The sequence below is a fragment of the Rattus rattus genome, chromosome 1 (genome assembly GCF_011064425.1).
Source record: "Rattus rattus isolate New Zealand chromosome 1, Rrattus_CSIRO_v1, whole genome shotgun sequence".
Lineage (NCBI taxonomy): Eukaryota > Metazoa > Chordata > Mammalia > Rodentia > Muridae > Rattus > Rattus rattus.
The window spans coordinates 11,351,175-11,376,441 of record NC_046154.1 but is presented as its reverse complement, the minus strand read 5'-3'; the positions used below and the strand labels follow the sequence as shown (position 1 = coordinate 11,376,441).

The 25,267-nt window shown below is 50.0% G+C and overlaps 1 protein-coding gene across 2 annotated transcripts in view; it reads right to left on the bottom strand.

The window, feature by feature from the left end:
- The window catches only part of Ube4b (ubiquitination factor E4B), a 101,472-nt gene that overhangs the window by 67,535 nt on the left and 8,670 nt on the right, over positions 1 to 25,267 (bottom strand). For both annotated transcript variants that reach the window (XM_032894467.1, XM_032894474.1), the window contains exon 2: positions 5,452 to 5,638. In XM_032894467.1, the coding sequence (XP_032750358.1) occupies positions 5,452 to 5,638 (187 nt within the window). The remainder of the gene's footprint in view (positions 1 to 5,451; positions 5,639 to 25,267) is intronic.

Sequence of the window (25,267 nt, the reverse complement as noted above, 5' to 3'; positions counted from 1 at the left end):
CAGATGCAGTGCAGCAAACATGCATCGAGTTTTAAGAGAAGGAAACGCGGTGTCAGTAACTGTCAGTCTTCTGTGTAAAACCCAAAGCGATGGGAGGCCACGGGGTCAGGAGGGGCAATCACACCGGAACAAAGTCCTGTAAGGGCTCTGAAGTCCGTGTCCTTGCTGAAAGGCCAGCGCAACCTTTCCGTGAGAACAGCTGCCTAGCAACCCACTCAACCTTGCACCAAGGCCTCCTTTATCGATCTTTGTGGCCAATGATCACTCCAAACAACTTACATAAGCTCCCTCCCTCTACCTGTCTGCCTTTCTGTCTCCACCCACAACCATGCTCCCCTACTGCACGGATGTCACTACAGAAGACGTGATCCCAACCAACAATACACCAGTCCCCATACAGCCCTCTGCTCATTTCCAAATGAACTCGTAGTTTCCTTAAAGGGTCTTTCTCTCCATTGTTAGGTTTAAAGGAGTAGCTGAGTGAAGACGTTAAGTGGATTCTGGGATTGGTGTATGATGCTGGACTTTAAGGGCCATGGTGGTGAGGGAGAGGTGAAGCGTCAAGAGTTCCACAGGCATCAGTTCCATCCCAAGTCTTCTGCCCTCCCCCCTTTTTAATTTGAGAAGAAAGTGAATAGTACAGAGATTATAAACTTCTCTTCAGGAGAAAGGAGGCAGACTTGCTGGTTTCTTCACCTGTACTTGGCTTCTAACACTGGTGACAAACACCATTGCTCTCCTGGGTCCAGCATGAGTCTTGTGAACAAGGGGATAAACACCACGTCGAGGAGCCAGAGACAGCGCAGTGGGTCTCTTGTTGTTAGGTTTAAGAGAGAGAGAGGTGAAGGGGTACGTGTGAGAGGATGGCGTGGTTTTCTCTTTCCCTGGGAGTTCCCAGGCCTGAGCTTAGGTTGTCAGCCTTAGAGACAAGTGCGTTCACCCGCTGAGCCATCCTGCTAGCCCTTAGCTTTTTTTCTTTATTTAATACTTATTTATTTGCACCAGGGTTGGCTTGGAACGCACTATGTAGATCTGGCTGGCCCTGAATTCGTAAAGACCGACCCACCCCTGCCTTCCGAGTGCTGATTTAAAGGTGTGAGCATCATACCTGGCAACTCTTTATTCTTAAAATGACAATTGTCATAATTTCTTGAAATGCTTTAAGCTACACATGCCTGTGTTGTTCTGGTCATTTTCTCTTTGTGACCCACTCACTAATTCACCCCATCTTAGATCAGTGCCAGGCATGGGGGACACAGGACTGAGCGGAACAAATACCAGCTCCTGACCCAGACCTGGAGTTCCTACTCCATCAGGGGAGGCAGACAAAATGGGTGCACACAGACACGGTGCTATGGTGGTAAGGCCGGCACTAGGGCGGTAAAAGCAGGAGGACGCCACGACTGAGGCCAGCCTGGGCCTCATACAGCAAGATTTTGTCTCAAAATCAAAACAAAATCGAAACTCAGGGGTACAAGGAGCACACGGTTGGGTAGAGCCTCTGTGTTACGTACGTTAGACAATGGCCAAAGACAGCTTTCCTGAGAAAGGGACGCCAAACCATTGTTTGCTTGCTCTGGGTTTTATCCTTCCTCTTCCTTTTAATATCATCTTCACTTACTTATGGTGGGGCTGCTACACCTCTCTCTCTCCCTGTCTCTCCCCACCCCTGTGTAAGGGTGTGTGTGTGTGTGTGTGTGTGTGTGTGTGTGTGTGTGTGTGTGTGTGTGTGTCTGCATGTATATCTGTGTCTGTGTATATGTCTGTGTCTGGGTGTGTGTCTGTGTGTCTGCATGTGCTGCATGTGTCTGTGTGTGTCTGTGTGTCTGCATGTGCTGCATGTGTCTGTGTGTCTGCATGTATGTCTGTGTGTCTCTGTGTGTGTCTGTGCAGGTCAAAGAACAACTTACAGAGTTGTGGTTGCTTCTTTCCTGCCACTCTGTAGGTCCAGGGGACTAAGTTTAGGTCATCAGACTTGACAGTGAGTGGCTTTGCTAAGCCACCTTGCCAGGCCTGACCTTGGTTTTCTAAGACAGGGTTTGGGCTGATGTGCAGCAGGTAGGGGTAAGATGGTGTGTGTAGGCCGGGGTAGGATGCGGAAATATCAAAGCTTGACTTTAGTTTATTACTACTGTGGAGGAGGAGCTCATACACCCCAGCATGACTCTGGTGGTCAGAGGCTCACAGTGTGGAGTCAGGTCTTTCCTCCCAGTCTCCCATGGGTCCTAGAGTGTGATGTCATCTCTTCACATTTGTGTAGTGGGCCCCCTTACTTGCTAAGCCATCTCAGCAACCCCCAAAACTTGATGTTAAAGGACTGTGGAAAACAGCTCACTTCGTACAGTGCTTGCCACACGTGCATGAGAACCTGAGTCCAGATCTCCAGCGCCCACACAGAAGCCATGTGTAGCAAGGCACACCTGTAACCCTGGTGCTGGGAGACAGAGCCCGCAGGTCTCGGGTTACTGCTGGCCAGGCACTGTGGCCACATCAGCAAGCTGGACTCAGTAAGACACCGTCTCACACGATGAGGGAGAGCACGGTCAAAGGAAACACCTGACACCGACGTCTGCCCTCCACACACAGGAACAGGCATACGCACATGCATGGGAACACACAGATCTATTTTTAAGATTTTAAGTGTGAAATGATGATGAGATGAGAAGTAGAAGTCAAATGGGCCATACGATTCTGAGTCTAAAAGTTCAAGATGCAGGTCTGAGCTGGAAATGTAAACTAAGGAGTCATCAAATTGAAGGAATAATTAAAGCCAGGAAACTAGATGGAATCAGAAAGAGAATAAACACAGGTAGAGACAAGAGTTTAAACACTGAATGCTGGCATGCTGCCCCATGGTCACTGAAAAGGAACAGGGATGATGGGAACCAGGACAAGACTGTTCTGGAAGCTAAACAGTATTTCAGAGGTGAGAGGGTGAAAGCCACCAAGTGAGGAGACAGAGGCTTGGAGCAGAGCTCCAGCCCAAGCTCATTCAGCTCAGCACAGGGTGCTAGGGAGAAAGACAAAGAGGAGAGTTAGCCCAGAAGACTGCTAGGGAGAGGGGGTGGGAGCTGCAGGGGAGAGGAGGGTGGGAGCTGTGGGAGGAGGGGTGGGAGCTGAAGGGGAGAGGGGGGTGGGAGCTGCAGAGGAGAGGGGGGGGAGCTGCAGGGGAGGGAGGGTGGGAGCTGCAGGGGAGAGGGGGTGGGAGCTGCAGGGGAGAGGGGTGGGAGCTGAGGGGGGGGAGGGGGGGTGGAGCTGCAGGGGAGGGGGGGGGTGGGAGCTGCAGGGGAGAGGGGTGGGGCTGCAGGGGAGAGGGGGGTGGGAGCTGCAGGGGAGAGGGGTTGGGAGCTGCAGGGAGGGGGGGGGAGCTGCAGGGGAGGGGGTGGGAGCTGCAGGGAGAGGGGGAGCTGCAGGGGGGGAGAGGGGTGGGAGCTGCAGGGGAGAGGGGGTGGGAGCTGCAGGGGAGGGGGTGGGAGCTGCAGGGGAGAGGGGGTGGGAGCTGCAGGGGAGAGGGGTGGGAGCTGCAGGGGAGAGGGGTGGGAGCTGCAGGGGGTGGGGTGGGAGCTGGGGGGTGGAGGTGGGGGGGGGGTGGGGGGGTGGGAGCTGCAGGGGAGAGGGGAGAGGGGGTGGGAGCTGCAGGGGAGAGGGGGGTGGGAGCTGCAGGGGAAATGGGATAAAGGAGTTCCTTTTCACAGGTTCACGGAGGGAGAAACGCCAGCACCGTACCACACAGTATCCTGCAGTGTCTCAGTATGGTTAACTAAGGTTCACATGAGGTAGAAAACCTCACACAGATGCCCAGAGGGAAAAGGGAGCTGTGGGCAGGGAGGCTTCGCACAGTGAGAGGAAGCACAGGCACCAATTGGGTAGGACAGTGAGCTTGTACACAAGAGCCCGACAGAAGTGAAGACCAAGCGTGCACAGGTTCCCTTCTGCGTGTGTGTCTGTTCCACACTGAGAGTGTGCATGGAAAACGAGGTGCGGCACACACAGTGGCTGAGAGTGGATGGGGAACCTGGAGAAGCTGCCGGCTGTCCTGGGCTCTGCCTGAGTCTGTGATCTCAGGCTCCAGGGAGATCAACAGAGCACAGGCTGTGTGAGCTCTCCTCCAGCCTGGGCCAGGGCAGGAGACGACAGCAGGTGGGGTCTGAAAGAAAACCTCTCAACACACTCCAGTGCAGGGATGGCCCTGTCACAGCGAGGAAATGGCACAGCTATGACCATGTTTCCCAAGGAAAGGACAAACTCGTCTGGGAATCCTGAACGATAATTCTACCAGAAAACTGCCACAGCTACTCAAATCATGCCTTTCAGGGATGTTGTTCCCACCAAATGATGCTTTGTTCTGGGTTTCTGTTATCACTGACAGAATGATGGGGTCGGCTCTGCAGGAAGCCTACACTGCGGGTTAATGACTTAAAGTGACAGAACACTTTTGGCTGATGAGAGAGAGGAGGACCTGTGGAATTAAGTCACGCATCAGATTCTTACAGAAGACACACACGGCTCCCTGGCTCCTTCTTCAGAATTTGACTGTTAGGCAGTAATTATGAAGTTTGACAGAAAAATCATGAAGGAAAATATTCCCAGGTACACGTGTGAAGGAACATCATCATTTCTTAAGCAAGACGACCCTGAACACCATCTATGAGTTCATTTAAAAAACAGAAAGGAAAAAAGAAAGAGAGGGGGCAGGGAGGACTTTTACCAGAGAGAATAAGCAGCTCCCAACGAGACAGCTACAAACACCACCCAGGCAGAGGTGATGCCTTCGGTGCTAGGGATGGAACCTAGGGCCTCACGCGTGCTGGCGAGCGCTCTGCCATCCACACTCTTGATAGCCGGTGTCAATTCTAAAACCTTTTGTGCCAATGTAGCTCAAAGTCAAATCTGTAGTCAGGGGCTTGCCATTTGACCGTTCCTTTAATCTTCCCACTTACTTTGGCTTGTGTGCGCACACGTGCATGTACACGCTCACGCAGGCGCTCAAAAGATGGCGGTGGGTCTCTTCCTCTTTGAGATGGGGCCTTCCACTGAACTAGAACTGGCCTATTTGTTAGACTGGCTGGCCAGTGTCCTAGAATGTCCCTCCCTGTCCCTACCTCCTGAGGGTTACAGGCACGAACTCCTGAACCCAGGCCTTAGGTGTCTGTGGGAACTGGAATCTGGGGCCTCACTTTACCCGCCATGTTCTCTCCCTGACCCCTAGATGGCGCCATGAGCAGGCAGAGCAGTCTTTGGAAGAGCCCACGCACAGAGAGAGAATGGGGGTAGGGAAGAAGCATCAGCCAAATGCACAAGAGCAGCAGAATCGGCTCAGTCTTTCCACCTCCCAGAGGCCAGACCAGAGTCTGGCCGGAAGAGGAGCTGGAGAAGAGGGTGGATGTGCACAAGCCACTATCCAATGAGGAGACAGAAGCACAAGTCTCCAGGTGGGAGGCTGAGGCTCACCTGCTGCACCTATGGGGGAGGTAGCTGGGGTCGTGTTGTGGACATTGAGACCAAGGCTCTGGGAGGGGCCTGGGGCTGATGCAGCTATTGGAGGTCCTGGAGGGTTCTCCCTCTGGGGAGATGTAAGCGGGGTGGTCGGCTGGGAGGTCTGTCCACCAGCAAGTCGTGCCAGGCGCCTCCGTCGAATCTACAGAAGGGGAGAGAAAGGACAGTCTGTCACTGAGTACAACCACCAGTAAGAACAATGACGTCAGTGTACTAAAACCATCAAAACCATTCCCAAGCTTAGGAAACAAAGACACCTAAAAAAAAAATGTGTCAGGGGCTGGACAGATGGCTCAGCGGTTAAGGCACTGACTGCTCTTCCGAGAGGTCCTGAGTTCAATGCCCCGAAACAACATGGTGGCTCACAACCATCTCTAGTGGAATCTGACACCCTCTTCTGGGTGTCTGAACACAGCTCCAGTGTACTCATATACACAGAAATAAATCAATTAATTAAAAAAGGGCTCAGCAAAGTAAGTGTTCTAGTGTTGTGTGTATGTGCGCACTAGACCTTGAAGTTCGAGGATAACCTGGAGTTTAGGCCTCACCTTCTGGCTAGTTTAAGCCAGCTTTCTCCTGTTCCCTACTGCATAAGGCATGCTAGTCCTGCAGGGTGTCAGCTAGGTCTCGGCGCGCCCTACCTCCATGTCTTAATATGAGCTTAAGCTGGGCTGCAGGCGGCAGGTTAGCTCGAAGCTAGCATTCCTCAGGAACCTGGGACCGGGTCTTCTGTCCCCAGGAGTCCTCCCTTCAGCTACTCAGCCTTCTCAGCTGATCTGTCTCTCCCACCCCCACCCCAACTCTGACACCCAACGCTCCCCCCCACCCCAAACCTTGCTTCCCTAGGCCTGACCAAGTCCAGACTGCTTTCTTCTTTCTCTTTACTGTGTCCCTCCATGACAGTTTCTTCTCTCCGCCTTCCACCTCAGCATAAAAGCAGTGGAAATAAAGCACCGAGCCTGGCATTCTGTGGGTCCTGAGACCTGAAATCTGGTACTTGCCCACGCTTGGGCAGTGAGTGCTTTACTCACTGGGCCATGTCCACAGCCCCAAACCAGTGCTCTATGAGGCTGAACCTTACTCTCACAGTGACTCCTCAGCGAGGCGTTCTATGTCCTTGACTGACACTGTAAATTCCCAGTATGCTCACTACCTAACACACTAAAACCTGTTTTGGTTGGGGGGAAGGGGGAGCTGTTTGCTCCAGACAGGGTTTCTCTATGTGGCCTTGGCTGACCTGGAACTCAAGAGATCTACCTGCCTCTGCCTCCCGAGTACTGGTGTTAAAGATGGGGGTCACTCCGCCCATCAGAACATGGTATTTTAACAAAATGGCATTGTGTAGTCATTTTGGATATGTAAGATTTAGAGACTACATGCTCCGCAGTTACATGTACTTTGTTTGACTCCCAGAAACCATTTGTAACTCCAGTTCCAGAGAATCCGATGCCCTCTTCTAGCCTCTGTAGCAGCCAAGCATACATGTGGTACACATACATATATGCAGGCAGGACAACTCATACACAGAAAATAACAATGAATCTAAAAGAATTAAAAGAAAAGTCTATTTCATCCAATAGGAGAAAGAGACAAAAGGTAAACCAAGACAAAAGTTTCATGTTTAGGCTGATTTTTTTTTTTTTAAAGATTTATTTACTTTAGTTATATAAGTACACTGTCGCTGTCTTCAGACACACCAGAAGAGGGCATCAGATCCCGTTACAGAGAGTGTGAGCCACCATGTGGTTGCTGGGATTTGAACTAAGGACCTCTGGAAGAGCAGTCAGTGCTCCTAACCACTGAGCCATCTCTGCAGCCAACCAGTGCTCTTAACTCTCTTTTTAATGTGATCAAAATGAAAATATGAGGGTTGGGGATTTAGCTCAGTGGTAGAGTGCTTGCCTAGGAAGCGCCAAGGCCCTGGGTTCGGTCCCCAGCTCAGGAAAAAAAAAAAAAAAAAAAAAAAAAATGAAAATATGATCTGCCATTCTCTGAATACTGCAGAGACCAAGAGATCACAAATAAACAGAGTACATCACAGCAGCATTTCCCTTTCCAGTCACATTCTCTCTCTCACACACTCATTCTGTATGTGTCTGTCTCTCTCTCTCTCTCTCTCTCTCTCTGACCCACACATATGCCACCGCCCAGTCCCTCAGGCTATGCATGTGTATAACAAGTACTAGACGTGAACAGGCTTCACAGAAACCAGCCAGCGCTGGACACTCCTCCTCCCAGGAATGAGGAAGACAAAAGTCCGGTTCCGGTAATTCCTAATAAAGACAGATTCCAGGAATCTGCATGTCATTCTCACACTGCAGGACACCTGTCCCCGTTAGACCAAGGAAATGTCCTGAATCCTTGCCCCAGAGTGGAGCGGCTCCTGCTGCTGCCTGTGCTGCAGACATGCCAACCAATCACTTCACCTGAAACCCTGAACGTGTCACATGGGGCACTACCTTAAGTTTACTTTCCCACATTAAATCTCTTGAAGAAGGAGGAGAAGCTAGGGAGATGGCTCAGTTGGTAAAGTTCTTGCAGGAGGACGGGAATTCAGATCTCCCACACCGGTCTCCCCTGCACAGCTGCAGGAGAGCCGCAGCCACGCAGGCTTTGCCTGGGTGCTGGCACCTGAACTCAGGTCCCCAACCTTAATCATAAGCAGGTGCACTATCCACCAAGCCGCCTCCCCAGCCCCCACCGCTTTGCTTTGTTGGTTTTATTTGCAGCAATGAGGCCTGACCATGGGCCTGTCACACTTTCAGCAAGCACTCGGCTCTCAGGCTAACAGCTCCAGCTCAAGGCATAATTTTCTTTGAAAACTAAGAGATAAATCTGCATCCTGAAATTTAAGTACGCTAAGTTTTGATGTACCTGTCTTGGCTATTACTGACAGGGCTGGAGAGATGGCTCAGTGGTTAGGAATGCAGACTGTGCTTAGCGAGGACTTGAATTCAGATCCCTGCATCCACAATGAATGAGTCACAACTGTCTGGAACTCCAGGCCCAAGGGATCCCCTCACCTGGCCTCCGCCATTGCACACTTGCTCAAAAGCACACAGACAAACACCCATAATTAAAAATAAAATCAAATCTTTAAAGTTTCTATTGTATCTTATTATTTTGTGTCGTGCCCACGTGTTACAGCCATGCACCATGTAACCCTTCGAGAGTCCTTAGAGGCCAAAAGAGAGGGTTCTGCTGAGACCATAGTTACAGATCCGCTTAAGCCTCCGTGTAGATGCTGGGACTGAACTCGGAGCCTCTGGACGAGAACTAGTGACCTTACCACTGAGCTATTTATTGCTCCAGCCCAAAATAAAAATAAATGTTTTAAAAAAATTTTAATGACCTGACTGAAAATGCTTATATAAATACTAATATGAACAACCTCCCTCTCAAAAACTCCCTGATTTTCCTTAGTTATCTGTTTATTTGGTTCATCTCTTAGTGACTCCTGCATATGCTAATCTTCAAAGCCGGTTATCTTATTTTTGTGACTTTTGCATCTGGCTTTACAGCAACCAGTATTTGCACAGTACTTAACACTGCGGCTTCCTATGATGTCTGATGCTCCTTTGTAGTCCTGGGTGCTGGTACTGCGCTGTGCTTGCTCTGACTTCACTAAAGGGCTGTGCACACACACACACACACACACACACACACACACACACACACACACACACACAGATACACACACACACACACACACACACACACACACATAGACACACATACAAAAAAAACACACACACACACAAACACACACACTCACACATACATACTCACACACACACGCGCGCGCGCGCGCACACACACACACACACACACACACACACACACACACACACACACACACACACACTGAGATACCGAGATATACACTATAAATAGTCCCAGCAGGCCAAGTACTACTAAATCCCTTTTCTTTACTCAACCTCCCATCTTTTTACATTAAACACAAATGGCTGGCTATCTCCTCTAAGTTATACTAGAGTCCTTTCAAAAAGAGTTCTTTTTCCGTCACAGATTGAGAACGCAAAGGCCTGAAACAGAAGCAGCTCCTGCAGTTCTACAGCTCTGGCCGCACCCAGCCCCACCCTGAGCAAGAGCTGCACTCCCCCCCCATCTCACTTCACATTTCTAGGTGACACTACAACAGGGCTTCCCAATGGCTCTCCTGATGTCCCACACCCTCCCCCAGATTTACCCACACTAGACTGAGGCAGGGAAAGGCACACCGGGGTCAGGCAGCTCAGACAGGCTCGGGCAGGCTCAATCAAACTGCTCCTCTCACTTTAGCAGTTCGTGGGGGTTGGGAGGGTCCACAAAATACTGATTTCGATTTAATAAAATGTAATCTGCAAAACTGCCTTGATTTTCAACTAAACTTTTACAAAGTAAATAAATTCCAACACACACACAGAGACATCACTTACAATTTTTACTCTTCAGACTGGTCTCCTAAAAACATTCTTCGCATTTTTAAGTCACATAAGCCCTCCCAGGTCTCATGCAGTCCTACCCCTGCTCCTGCAAAGAGGAAGGGGATGGGGCAGGGACAACAGAAAGACAGTAATCTTTCTAGTTACAATGTCACTTCTGGAGACTCCTGGAGATCCTGACGCAAAGGAGTCAGAGAATAATTAACGAGGCAGCCCTTCCCCTCCTGTGCACCAGATGTGGCTCTAAAGTCCATGCTCAGCTGACAACCCAGGAACCCGCACACCCCACTCCATTTCACAGGTGAGAAGCCCACCTCCAGTGAAGTGACCTGCTCAAGGACACAGCACGGGGACACAGCACAGGGTCAGAAGCTGGACCGTGACTTCCCATACACCACCTGTCTCCGCACAGGACACTCCTACAGTGACAAGGTGGCACTGCTGCTGACTGACTGGTTCAGGAAGTCAGCTCTGCACAGAAGCTGGTGTCCAGGCAGTGCCTCCACTCTCTGAGCAGCAACACAGAATTCCTGACTCCCCGTGAGGGTGCAGAGTGGAACATCCGCCCATGTTCTGGTTCCACAGGATAGAAGCATTCTGGCCTGTCAAGCATCCCTTGTTGGCATTTTCACTAAGTGCCCACTATGTGCCACAAAGCTGCAAAAGATGCTGCACTTGAGTCCTAATGCCCACCCTCAAAGACCTCCAGATATACCAGGAAAGGAGAAGCTAAGTGGCGGTTATGACGTAATGTCAGGAGTGCACAGGATGAGAGCAGAGGCAGTACAGGAAGGGAGCTCACCCACCCGTGCCTGTGTCACAGCCTCACAGGGAGACTATCCACGGACAGCTCAGCATCCTGTATCTTCACCAGAAATAATACGAAAGTAGGATGTGCTGTGCTCACTTTGGTGTCTCTCTTTCATGTCTGTGGACACAATATGTTCACAAGCATGTTCATACAGGTGCCCATGAAGCAGATGGCATGGAGCAGGGGTTACTGCAGTGTGAACTACCTAATGCGGGACCTGGGGCCCAGGTCCTCTGGAATAGCAGTGAGAGCTCTTACAGACTGTCCCTCCAGCCCCATGTTCTCTTTTAAGACAGAGTGTATTTCTATGCTTTCCAGGGCTTACTACAGACTTGGAGAAGCTGAACTAAAAAGCAGGTTACTACAAGACACGCCGATTTCTTCTACTGCTAGTGCAAATCTCATACTGCATCTCTAAAACCTGGAAACACTCAGTTGTCACCCTGCTCCAACCACCTTCCCTCCAAGACCAGGTGACAAGGCGGAAACAACTAAGTACAAATCACAGCGAACCCCACTAACCCGGAAGTGATGACTGGAACTGCCACAGGCTGCCAACAGCCATGGGAATGCAGCCTCCCCAGGAAGGCTGTGTGCCCACCTAGAAAACTAGTCTCCTTCCTTCAAGGCTCTCGCTGCCAGGGCCACTCTGCGAGTGAGCCAGCTGCCTCTCCTGACACGCTCTTGTGTAAGTAACTGCACTGCGCCCCACCCTGCTCCGTCAGGTTCCGTGTCTCGCTGTCAGTGAGACCTTCAGCACCACTCACTGCCCAGGGCCCGCATCTCTATGGCAACCAAAACTGCAGTGGTTCAGTACAACCAAGTGAGTGTGTCTGTGTACACTAATTTATACCTGAAATGTGAAAAAATTAACACTGATGACTCAAAGCAATTTCCCAAACCTTTCTGCAGATGTAAAAATCTTCAGACTAAACAGCCGAGAGCTGATGGGGCTGCAAGATGGCTCTCCAGTTAAGAGCACTTGAGAGGAGCCTGGCTGAGCTCCCAGCACACACATGCTGGCTCACGACCATCTCCGACTGAGTTTAGGGAACCTGGTGCCTACTTCTGATACTGCAGGCGTGCACACGGTACACATGCATGCATTCTGGCAAATCACTCAAGACACATAAAGTAAAAGTAAACAGCCTCTCTCATGTTTAAGCTGAGAGCTGGGTCCGGCAGCACACACTGCAAGCCCAGCACTGGGAAAGTGGGAGCATGAGAGTACGTCCAAGACTAGCCCGGGACTAGCCACTGACTTCCTGTCTCAACACAAACAGGTAGGGTAAACTGAGTCTGTCTATCCTCCAGCCAAGCTCAGCCGCACATGACGGACATGAGGTTGTCTGGAGGAAGGCTGGAGTGACATGGAGGTGAGGTAACGAGAGGGCAAGCAAGGCTGTGACAACAGGAGATGAAGGAGCCTCCGAGCGTGACTCAGCTCTCTCTGTTCCTCTGACTCAGCCATCTTTGTGTTCTAGCTGCAGAAGGCCACTCCAGTGTCCCTGAAATAACCCCTGGCACCGTTAAGCTCTGCGATGGCCTATGGTTGCCTGCTTATAAACACTTCCACTCCCCAGGTCGCTCACCGGTGTGTGGACATCTTGCTTTCTTTACTACTGGGCCGTGTACTAATGTCATATCACTCCCAGGAACAACTGTGAAGACCCAGCGCACTCGAGTGCCTGAGCTGTGCTCATTTCTGACCTGCGTTTCTTTTTCAGAGCAGGTACAAACCAGCGGGGGTGAGGGACAGCAGCTACTGTCAGAGGCAGGGATCTGCAGGAACCCATGCTGCTTCCCTGTCCACACAGGCAAGACACAAGTCAGGGCAGGCAGACTGAGACAGGCCGCTGGCAACACCACCCTGACGCCATGGGCCTGCACATGAAGGCAAGGAGCAACTGAGACAGAGGAGCACTGCAGCTACTGTGAGGACGGTGCACGGAGGTGGGACAAACACCAGCCTGGAATACAGACATGGGAGAGACACCTCCAGAGACATTTTAATTAGTGCAACAAAGAACTTGGTCATTCTCTGGAAATGAGGCATGAAGTAGTGGAAAGTGTACATTTCAAGCCTGGCTACCTACATGAGATAAAATTCTGTAAAGCAAAATACAAGAGACTTCAGGAAAGCAGGGCAGACAGGCACAAGACATGGATCTGCAGATCAGCCCCTTGTGAAGCAGGGCAGACAGGCACAAGACATGGATCTGCAGATCAGCCCCTTGTGAAGCAGGGCAGACAGGCACAAGACATGGATCTGCAGATCAGCCCCTTGTGAAGCAGGGCAGACAGGCACAAGACATGGATCTGCAGATCAGCCCCTTGTGAAGCAGGGCAGACAGGCATGAGACATGGATCTGCAGATCAGCCCCTTGTGAGCCCCTTGTGAAGCTCGGGTAGAATTGTTTGAGCTCAAAAGTCCATGGTGGCCTGCATCTAGGAGGCTGGAAAAAGATGATTTCCAGAGGCTCTCTGGTCAACCAAAGCTAAAGAAATAACTAAGTAAATACTTACTAAAAGAAGAACACAGAGCATAGGAGAAAAACGATTTCAACCTTTGGCATCTATAGGCTTCAAAACACACACACATTCAGATACACACACACACACGCACGCACACACAGACATACACACAGACACATACAGACACATACACGCACGCACACACACACGCACGGGAATGGAAGGAGCTGGAGGAGGTAAACGGGAGGCAGGGGAGCCTGTACTCCCATCCCTTGGAGGCTGAGGCAGGAGCGTTTCTGAGGTCAGCCTGAGATACAGTGCGACTGTACTAAAAGCACTAAAGGAAGAAAGAAGGGACCGTGGGGGCAGAGCTTCTGGTAGCGCAGTACCCAGGCTGCTGCATGGCTATCGTGGCTGTTTCTCAGGAAGTTTACAGTGAGACTTGCGAACTTTAAAAAGCAAAGTAGAGGGCTGGAGAGATGGCTCAGAGGTTAAGAGCACTGTCTGCTCTTCCAGAGGTCCTGAGTTCAATTCCCAGCAACCACATGGTGGCTCACAACCATCTATAATCAGGTCTGGTGTCCTCTTCTGGCCTGCAGGCATACATGCAGGCAGAAAGCTGTATGACGTATACATAATAAATAAATAAATGTTTAAAAAAAAAAAAGCAAAGTAGAAAGATTTGAAAATCCTGCATTTTCCCCAGAAGGGGGCATATTTAAAATTGGGACTAAAGAAGGCATGATTTCTCAAAAAAGATGAAAGCCTTTAAAAAGGAGCAGGTGGAGCCCGAGGGGTGGCTCAGCGGTGGCTCAGCGGCTAGAGCACTGGTTGGTTCAGCAGAGGACGCAGGTCCAAGTGCCAGCACCCCACCCCCACAGTACTTTATCCACTGAGCAGCGCACCAGCCCAGAGGCCACAGCTTAACAGTTGCTGTCTCCTTACATTTTTGAATACTATTCCTTGCGGTTTTTAAATGCTTTCTTATACATGTTATTTGAATAATTTTCTCAAATTAAGAGATATGAAGTCAGTTGAGCTAGACAGACTACGGAAAGCTTGAATGCCTGACAAGAGTTGTTTGGAGCCTGTAACTCCAGTCTCACAGGATCTCACACCCTCCTTTGCCTCAGAAGGCATCAGACATGTCAAGTGTCACACAAAGATGTGCAGGCAAAGTACCCATTCACATAACATAAATTTTAAATTAAAAATAAAGCCTAATGCCCAAAAAAACAAATAAACAAACCTACAAAGGAAAAACAATTTTTTTTAAAGGTAGCCAAGTACTTTACACTGGAACAAAGCCGCCCTCACACACAGGAACTACAAGGCTGGACGGCTACTCCAGGCTCAAGGGTTCTATGTTTTGGGTTTTGGTTCTATTTTTCGGAGCTGGGGACCGAACCCAGGGCCTTGCGCTTCCTAGGCAAGCGCTCTACCACTGAGCTAAATCCCCAACCCCGGGTTCTATGTTTTTAACTCATCTGGGGAACTTTGCTTTGGGGTTTGGAAAATGACCCAATGGATAAAGAACTTTGCTGAGCAAGCACAAGCACCAGAGTTCAGACCCCAAAACCCACATAAAAGCTGCAGCTGTGGTGGTCACCCACAAACCCCACACCCCGAAGACGGAGACGGAGATCCCAGGGCAAGCTGGCAAGACAAGGCAGAATCAGTGAGTAATCAAAGAGGGTACCCTGTCCCCCACAGGGCGGGGGCATTTCCAGACTGTTCATCGCCATTTGACTTGGGGAAGGGGCTAGGCGCGCCGTGGCATAATGGTCTCATCTTCCACCACCACGTGAGGCCCGAGGATCAAGCTCAGGTTATGAGACTTGGTAGAAGCTCCCTCGCCTCTGACAATCCCACAGGTTCTAGGCGCTCTTCAGAAAGCACCTGAGCTCGGTGTGGCACTCCACACCTGTGATCAGAGCACTCGGGAGGCTGAGGCAGGAGGATGCTAAGTTCCAAGACAGTCTGACCTAGGTAATGAGGCCCAAAGCAAAGGGGAGGAGGAAGAGAAGAGAGAAAGTGAGAGGAAGAAAGGAAAGAAGGGAGAAGGAAGAATAAAGCAGAAGAAGGGACACTTCAGCACCGCTCCATCTGAAAACAAAGCAGAGCCACAGGCAGGGGCTAAGCAAACACTGTTCCATCTCCAGTCCCCACAAGACCAGAGCCCTTCCAGCTGCGCCTAGCCAGGCCTCAGCTCACTCACACCGGCCTGGGTTCCTCTGAGTGGAGTCTTTGTTCCTGGGAGAAGGTAACAAAGAGCCACTGACCCGCAGGTAAGCATCAGAACAGAGTGGTGTGAAGCTCCCTCTGACGGGCGCCTCCTCACCTGCACAACCCAACCCCAGAAGAGCAGGGGCTTGGCCCATTCTCACGCAGGTCGGACCTTAGCAACCCTAACAGTTTCACCCAGAGAGCACTTAGTAAACATCTGCTGAACAAATGAGGGAGTCCCCAAGAAAGACAGGCGTGGCAAGTGTTTCCACAGGCGTGGTACGTGTTCCCGGAGACATATCTCGAATGGATACATCTCAACCCCCAGCTCTTTCCATCCTTTCTGCTCTTTGATCTCTGTGAGGCTCGCATGCTGCTTTCCTTTCCTTTAGCTTAGGTTCTGTTTCCCGTTAACAGCGTGAGTGTGGCAAAGCCGCTATCGTGCGCATCACCTTTGTGAGCTGACTGAGAATCAGCAGAAGGATCCAGAGCCTCCCTCAGGAAGCGCTGTGGGCAGGAAACAGCCTGAAAGGGGGCTGTAGTAGCTGCACTGCATCCTGGTTTGCTCATTTGGTTGGTTTGGGGTTTATTGTTTGGTTGGCTTTTGTTTTCTGACACAGGACCTCACTGTGTACGTAGTCCTGCAGGCCTACACTGCCAAGTAGACCAGGCAGCCTGCTAACTCAGAGCCCGCCAGCCCGCCTCTGCCTCACTAGTGCTGTAATTACAGCCTGGGCCACCATCCCTGGCTCCCTTGGAGTTTTTTGTTTAGTGCCGGGGTTAAACTTAGGGTTTTATTCATCTACACAAGAGTCTCCCACTCACGTAGCACCCTCAACTCCTTTCCCTTTTTTGAAACAATGTCTCATTGTGTAGCCCAGGCTAGCCTTGAACTTTCAGTGATCTACCTGCTTCAACTTCCCCAATATGGGAATTACAAGAATGTGTCACCATAATCAGATTTTAAAAAATGATTCTTACAGCCATAATTCTGTGTCTACACCAAAGAAATCAGGATGGACAAGCAGCCTGCAGTTGCCGGTTGCATCTCTGATCCACTTAGAGTCAATGAGACCAAGCCAAGCAGTAGCTGCTTCTAACCCTGGGCCATAAAGCAGACTCTGGGAGCTGACAAACCCTAGGAGAATGGAACATCGTGTGCGCTGAAGACGGCCTCGCATGCGCACACGCGCCACATAAAACCTGGTCACATGGCTCAACTCTGTCAGGGGGAGGGGTGAATAAGCAGATTCCTAGAGCTCACCAGCCAGCCAGTCAAGCCCCGTGAGCTCCAGGTACAGAGAGATCTTATTCATGAAAATGAGGTGGATGGGCAACTGGAGGATACATTAACAGTAACCTCCCCTGGTTCCCACAGGTGTGTGCGTGCATGTGTGTGTGTGCACACCATATCCTGTTAAGAGTGTGTACTGGCTGGTTCTGTGTGTCAACTTGACAGAAACTGGAGTTATCACAGAGAAAGGAGCCTCCCTTCAGGAAATGCCTCCATGAGATCCAGCTGTAAGGCATTTTCTCAATTAGTGATCAAGGGTGGGACCCAGCCCACTGTGGGTGGTGCCGTCCCTGGGCTGGTGCAAGCCAGGGGAAGCAAGACAGTAAGCAGCATCCCTCCATGGCCTCTGCATCAGCACCTGCCTTGGAGTGCCTGTCCTGTGCTGTGTGAGCTCCAGTCCTGACTTCCTTTGGTGATGAACAGCAATGTGGAAGTGTAAGCTGAGTAAACCCTTTCCTCCCCAACTTGCTTCTTGGTCATGATGTTTGTGCATGAATGCAAACCCTGGCTAAGACACAGTGTTAACATTTTTAACTGTCTCACAAAGTGATCATTGTTTCAATCCAAGTATACTTTCCCTAGGGGTGGGAGCACTCAGACTGCTGGTGCACAACTTGCCCAGCAGGCATGGTCTCTGAGTTTAATCACAAAATGAAAGAAACAAACAAGTTTCTTTTAGGAGAGTTTATATGTGGTAAAGAAAAATGATTTCTGGGGCTGGAGAGATGGTTGAGTGGTTAAGAGCACTGGCTGCTCTTCCAGAGGTCCTGAGGCATATGGTGGCTCACAACCATCTGTAATGAGATCTGATGCCCTGTTCTGGTGTGTCTGAAGATAGCAACAGTGTACTCATATACATAAAATAAATAAATGTTTTTTTAAAAAAATGATTTCTTTAACAGCTTCATATTTCTCTCATCTCATTCAAAAATTTTAATTGCTAATTTTTTCTGAAGCCCATACTGTCCATACGGAAACTTTACTGTTAGAATCTACAGGAAGAGTTCTGGGCCAGCCTGGGGAGAGTGGGATGATGTCTAAATAATGAAAGCTGTTTTGTTTCACTTTCTAGTAACTTTTATCTCCTTCCCAGAGACAGGTTTCCACATCAGGACATCCACATATTCAAATTTTCTCTGTAAATCTACTTTGCTATCTTTTGAAAATGTAAAGTCTGTTTACTATCTGTGGCTAACCTAAACACCTGATGGACTCTAACTTACAGTCTGTCCATTACCTGTGGCTAACACAACACCTTGTTTACAGATAAAACTTAATAATACTTGGGAGAGTAAGGGAGGAGGACCCCAAGTCAAGGATAACCTAGGCTTTATAGCAAATTTCTGTCTTAAAAAACAAAATCTAATACTATAAGAAAAAAGTGTGTATTTATGTACACACATCCCTATGGGTTGTGTATCTTGCCCACCTGTCTACCTGTGTACTACCTAGGAGCCTGGTTCCGTCAGAGGCCAGACTAGAGGGTCAGATCCCTTGAAAACAGACGTGCGTAAGGTTGTGAGCCATCGTAGGGGTTCTAGGAATCAAGCCTAAGCATTCTGGAAGAGCAGTCAGTGCTTTCCCTGCCAAGCCATCTGCCCTCGATAACACACATACACACACACAATTTTTTTGTTTTTCCATTTGTCAAGACAGAGTTTCTCTGTGTAGCCCTGGCTGTCCTGGAACTCCGCTCTGTAGACCAGGCTGGCCTCGAACTCACAGAGATGTACCTCCTGAGTGCTGGGATTGAAAGTGTGCTAGGGTGGATTATATTTTTTTAAAAACATGTTATGTAAGTTATGGCCTTATGCATGACTGATATTTCTTGAAAACGAGATGTTATACTATGAATAAAAGATCAGGGATGGAGAGACAGCATTCTTTCAGAAGATCAGGGCTCAATCCCCAGCACTCACGTGGCAGATCATAACCATCTGTGTAACTCCAGTTCCGGGGACCTGACAACCTCTTCTGGCTACCAAAAGCACGTGCAGTGCACATAAATACATGCAGGCAAGACATCCACACAAAACAAATAAATCTTCGGGCAGTGGTGGTGCCGCCTTTAATTCTAGTGATGGGAGTCAGAGGCAGGCAGAGCTCTGTGAGTTCGTGACCAGCACAGGTCTACATACAGAGAAATCCTGTTCAAACAACAACAACGACAAAATTATTTTTAAAGACATGATCAAGATAGATACTGTATATGATAAAACACAAAAGTTTTGTTAAGAGTGGAGAAATAAGATGCACAACCCTGAACCTTACTGTGAGATACACCCAACTAGAATCTTAGCAGGAGTCAGAGGGCTAGGGCAGGAGACCAGAGGAGGCTCGAGATGTGGCTCGGCAGGAAAGAGCTTACCTGACATGCATAGTCCTGGGTCTTACCCTCAGAGTCGTAACAATAAACCTTATGTAAACCAGGGTCATGGACAGTAATGCCAATGGCTTTACTTCAACAAAGGGTTTGCTAGATGTTGGATAAGCACCAATGGTATTATTAATTGTGTACAATTAATACAGGAAAGTAGTATGGGGCCACTGTGCCAATGCACTGCACAAACCTCAATGTCAGGAGACAACACGTACAGTCATCCCATACATGGGGAAGCCAAGGCTCACCCAATTAGCTGGTACAAAGAAAATACAGGTATATCTGACCATGAATCACAACTCTAATAAAGGTTTCTTACAAGCATCCCCTGGACACACCCAATCGGCCTTAATGTAGCAACGAAAAAGAAAAACCTACTAACACATGGCAAAAACTAGGGTCACAAAGAGACGCTGTCTTGTTCTGTCCACCTGTCTACTCAAACACTTGTCCTGGGCCATTCTGTGCCCAGCCCTGTGCTAGAAACTGGAAAAGGGACTAAGTAACCATAAGCTGGGAACCTGTGCTCCAGGGGGGACACATCAGTGAACAGACAAGAAAGGCCATGGGACCGGGATTAGACCGGAAACCAAATTTTAATGAACACCTTTTCCTTCTCTCAAGCCCTCCCCCTCAGCTCAACTGTTGTTGCTGGAATGGTACAGTGAGGTGGGGTTACACCTTCACCTGAGCCTCAGGATCACGCCTTAAAACCTTTCAGAGCCAGGCACGATGGTTCACACCTCTAATCTCAACACTTGAAGACTGAGGCACCCACCCACGGAGGGCAGCCTGGGCTATGAGAACTAAGGCAACCCTACCTCAAAAACCAAAACCAACCAAGCACACACTATTCCACATCTAATGCTACAAGCAATTTCAAAAGAATGACTGACCAGTTTGCCCCAAGGATGGAACTGAAGTATTCTATCCTCCTTAGCCCATTCTGTGCGCCCACACCTCCTGTCCCCATTGGTATGAACTGCTCCACACTTCCACAGCAGCTGAACACACCAACTCCAGCTGTTTGAGCTCACTGGAGGACCAGACTTCCTCATCCCTGACCTCTGGAGGACCAGGACTCCCTCATCCCTGACCTCGGTAGGACCCTGACTGAGGAGGAATACAATACCTATATGATGAAATTAAACAGATCACTAATAGTCAGATCTCCACCACCTCCATGTTTTCATCAGTCTTGAGTTTGTTGTCCTAACAGCCTGCCTGGTTCCCCCGCCCCCCAGCTGTGATGAGGAGCATGCACCACCAGAGCGGACTTTTCTAAATTCATACATAGGCTAGGCTGGCCTACATACTGAGCTCTGGTTCTGGGCCAACCAAGGCTACATAGTAAAACACTGTGTCAGAAAGTACACACACACACACACACACACACACACACACACACACACACACACACACACGAATGATCCTGTGTTCAGTGCTCCCCTGACGGAGCACGACTTACTTCTGGATCTCAGGCCCAAAGCAGCAGACCAGAACAACAAGCAAATCGATTTCACATTTATTCCTACCTCGCGGGAACGGAGAAAAACAGTAAACACTGAATAAAACCTCCTGAAAAAATAAAGAAATTAGCCCTGGTTTAATTTTCTTTTTAATTTTATGTGTACAAGAGTTGCTTGTGTGTATGTCTGTGTACCATGTACTTGCAGAGCCCAGAAGAGGGCATCAGATCCCCCTGGAAATGACACTATACAGGGTTATGAGCCACTTTGTGGGTCTTAGAAATTAAACCCCCGCCCTCTGGAACCACTGCTCCTAACCAATGAGCCATCTCTCTCCAGCCCCATTTTAACTTTTTTAAAAAAGGATAAAAGTAGTGATCAGAATAGGGAAAAATACAATGTAAAAGACCCAACCTGCAAACTTCCCCACTAAACCTATGGCTCCCATCAACACCCACAGTGGCTTCCTAGGGCCTGCCCTACCTCACTTCCGAGCTCACTCCCCCACTGTCTTCTGACTCAGGCAGCTACTTCTGTTAAGGTCCTGTACCCACAGCACTGCCAAGGCCCACAGTCGCCTCCACATCTGTCCCTAAGGACTTCCCATGTAGCTCTGACAACCTGAGTTCAAGCCCATGTAAAGGTGAAAGAAGAGAACTACTCCACAGATGTTGTCCTCTGACCTCCATGCTTGTGCTGTGGCACACACACACACACACACGCACACACACACACACGCACACACACACACACACGCACACACCATGCACGACACACACAAAAATAAGCTGCGAAGACGGCTCAGTTGACAGAGCACCTGCGTACACATAAGACATCAGGGGAGGGGGCTTGGAAGGGAGCTGGGATTTACCCATGTAAAATCGGGGCTCCCAGGCAAGCATTTGTAGGCCCAATCCCTAGGGAGGGAGTAGAGACAGTTGTGTCCCTAGAGCTCACTGGCCAGGCAGCCTAGCCAGTCCGTGAGTTCCAGGCTCAGAAACACTATCTTAAAAAAACATGACTTGGGGGTTGGGGATTTAGCTCAGTGGTAGAGCGCTTGCCTAGCAAGAGCAAGGCCCTAGCAAGGCCCTGGGTTCGGTCCCCAGCTCCAGAAAGAAAAAAAAAAAAAAAAACATGACTTGGGGTTGGGGATTTAGCTCAGTGGTAGAGCGCTTGCCTAGGGAAGCGCAAGGCCCTGGGTTCTGGTCCCCAGCTCGGGGGACACGAACGGACAGACGGACATGACTTACAATGTGAGTGAGAGGCACCGGACTTTGCCCTCTGGCCTCCAGAGGCACTTGCACATCTGCACACAAACACATAGCACATGCATGCATACACACACAGACGCACGCACGCGCACGCGCGCGCGCGCACACACACACACACACACACAGAGCTATGTTGCTTAGGCCATTTTTCTGGACTGTCTGCTCCATCATTAAGTCACCATCCTAACTACCAGACAGATCTTGGACCCTGGAAGTTATATACATGACCCTGACTTGGGGTCAGCATGGGCACAGGTAACCCTCACTAAACATCTGGTAAAATAATGACACCTGGGCCATTAAGATGGCTGACCAGGTAGAAGTACTTGCACCAAGCCTGGTCCCTGGCTCCCAGAAGGAGCAGAAAAGAACCAACGCTGGTCTGCAGCAGTCTCCGACCTCCACATGAATACCGTGCCCTGCACCGTGCCCTCCCCTGACACCGTAGAAAACAGCCGGCATGCCCACACAGCCCGCATGCCCACACAGCCCATAGCTGTAGGGCAGCTGGGGGATGAGTCAGATCATTTGCTGGCTTCACAACACTGGAAGGAAGTAGCTGAGCAGGAGGCCAATCAGCTTTCAAGTATAAAGGAAGTATGGGCTGCCTAAGGAATGCCCTCGGCTACAGTGCAGGTGCACTCAGACCAGGAAATCAACCTCATTAGCATTCCCGGGATGGACGGACGCTGGAGAAAACTCAGGAAAAGGAGGTGTCTGGGCCAGCTCAGGACTTTGCCCAAGAGACAGTAACAGGTAAGCTGGATAGTTTTCTGTCAACTTGACCTACGCTGGAGTCACCCGAGAGGAGGGAGCCCCAGATGAACAGATGCCTCCCCTCCGTAAGCCTGGGCTGTAGGGAAGCCTGCAGAGCACCTTAACTGGTGACTGATGGGGGCAGGGACAGCCCTCAGTTGGGGGGGCCATCCCTGGACTGGTGGTCCTCAGTTCTATAGAGAGCAAGCCAGTAAGCAGCAGCCTCCATGGCCTCTGCCTCTAGGTTCCTGCTGTGGGTTCCTGCCCTGACTTCCTTCAGTGGTAAATCATTACCTGGAAGTGTAACCTGAAGTAAACCCTTTCCTCCCCAAGTTGCTTTGGCCATGGGCTTTCATCACGCAATCGGAACCCTAACTAGGACAATCAGGGACAAGGAGGTGCCACCAAGGGACCGGAAACAGGGCTGCTGACTGGGATGTCAGGACCCCACATCAGGGCAGAAAGCCTTCCCAGGTGGCCAGCCCTGGCAGGTCGGGAAGTTGTATGCCCAGCGCACTACATTCTATCCTCTTTCAGTGAGCATCTTTATTTCCAACACCCATCCTACCACAGCACACCACGGAAGGGCAGGAGGGAGAGGACTGGTGTTTCCACCATCTAAGGGTCCTGGCTGCTAAAGTTTCCTTGGGTTTTCTTCCTCAGGAGGGCGTGGGTTCAGATTTGGGAGGAAGGGTCTGGACAGGAAGGGTCACGTCTTCCCTTTCTAACATGAAAGCTTTTGGCTGAACAGGCAGCTGCCCATGAGAACTGTTTCTCAGCCTTCCCAACGAGTAGCCATGGCTGAGTGCCATAGGCTTTGCCCAGTGAGAGGCAACCAACCAAAGATGTGAGCAAATCTAGGGGGCTGGAGAGATGGCTCAGTGGTTAAGAGCACCAACTGCTCTTCCAGAGGTCCTGAGTTCAAATCCCAGCAACCACATGGTGGCTCACAACCATCTGTAATGGGATCTGATACCCTCTTCTGGTGTGTCTGAAGACAGCTACAGTGTACTCGCATATATAAAATAAATAAAATCTTTTTAAAACAAAAAATCTAAGCTGTGCATGAAAGAGTCCGACCTCCCTTTTCCTCTCCTCCCTGACTAAATGCAGACACACTTTGCCAAGAGATGAAGCCGTATGTTAGGGAAACATACAAGACAGTGGGTGGGCACAGAGTTGCCGCGCCAGCCTTCGGCCTCCTACCCGGCCTTAGGCTCAATAGCCATCTCGTTAAGCATCTCTGTTGTGACCCCCAGCCCAGTAACGAGCTGATTCCTCTGCACCCTCACCTCAACCCCACAGCCATCCTGATTCCCAAACCACCAACCCTGGCTGGCTACCCCCACATCATCTTCCTGGTACTTCCACAGTGGCCTCCTAACCTTTCTCTCTGATTTCCCCATTTCCCTGTTAATCTATTCTCTTCATAAAGGAGAGAATGGACTCTTCAATAACATAAATCATTTGTGTGCTAGCTAGTTTTTTTTTGTCAGTTTAACACAGTTTAGAGTCACTTGAAACATCTCCATTGAGGGGACTGTCCTCGACAGACCGGCCTGTGGAAATGTCTGTAAATTTGTCTAGATTGACCACTGCTGTAGGAGAGTGCAGCCCCCAGGGATTAGCAGCATCCCTTAGGCAGGTGGGCCTGAGCTATGGAAAGTCAGTGAGCAACTCAGAGAGCAGGCCAGTAAGCGCTGTTCCTCGAAGGACTCCACTTCAGTTCCTGACCTGACTTTCCTCAGTGGTAAAATGTGATATGAGAGTTGTCAGAGGAAATAACCCTTTCCTTTCCTCCCAAGTTACTTGTTTCCCATCAATAAAAATCCTGACTAAGACACTACAATGTAGCAGTGTACAACTTTGAGCCCAGCACTGCGAAGGCTCAAACAGGTGGATCCCTGGATTCAGAGCCGCCTGATTTACATAGTAAATTCCAGGCCAGCCATGGCCACGGCGACACCTGTGTCAAAAAGGAAACAAGAACAAGTATGAGCTGTCACAGGCTGCAGGCTGCACCAATCGTCTCTGTACCAGCAAGAGAAAGGGAAAAACTGCCCATGGAGCCACAGCAAAATGCTTTATGACTGAACAGGGACAAGCAGGGCATGGTGGTTTATGCCTATAGCCCAAGGGTTTAGGGGGCTGAGGCAGGAGGATTGCCCTCAAGGTCAGGATGGGAGGCAGTGAGAGCCTGTGCTCCTTTTTAGGAGACAAGGACATAGCAATAGTCACTTTGCCTCAAGATCTCTTTCTCACTAATGTGGAGCACCCCGGCCTTCAGCCGCACAGTCTGGGGGCTAAGGCAAGCAGACTTCTGTGAGTTCAAAGGTCAGTGTGAGCTCCTAACAAGCTCAATTCTAACTGTATGTTCAGTTACCAAGTACGGCACAGCTTCAGGAACCAGCCTTCTGCCCTTGTGAACTTTGCTGACACTTGGCTGTTGCCTGGCTATGAAGAGCTGCTGACAGGACTCCAACCACACACCCCACTGCCATTTCCATCCCTCTCTCCATACATACAAAGCAGCACTTGCTTATGGAGCTAAGACCAAGCACAGCATGTGTGTTATGCACTTGTGTGCAGGTGCGTACCCCCCTGTGGAGGCCAGACGCCCACCACTGGTACTCTCTTCTGCTGC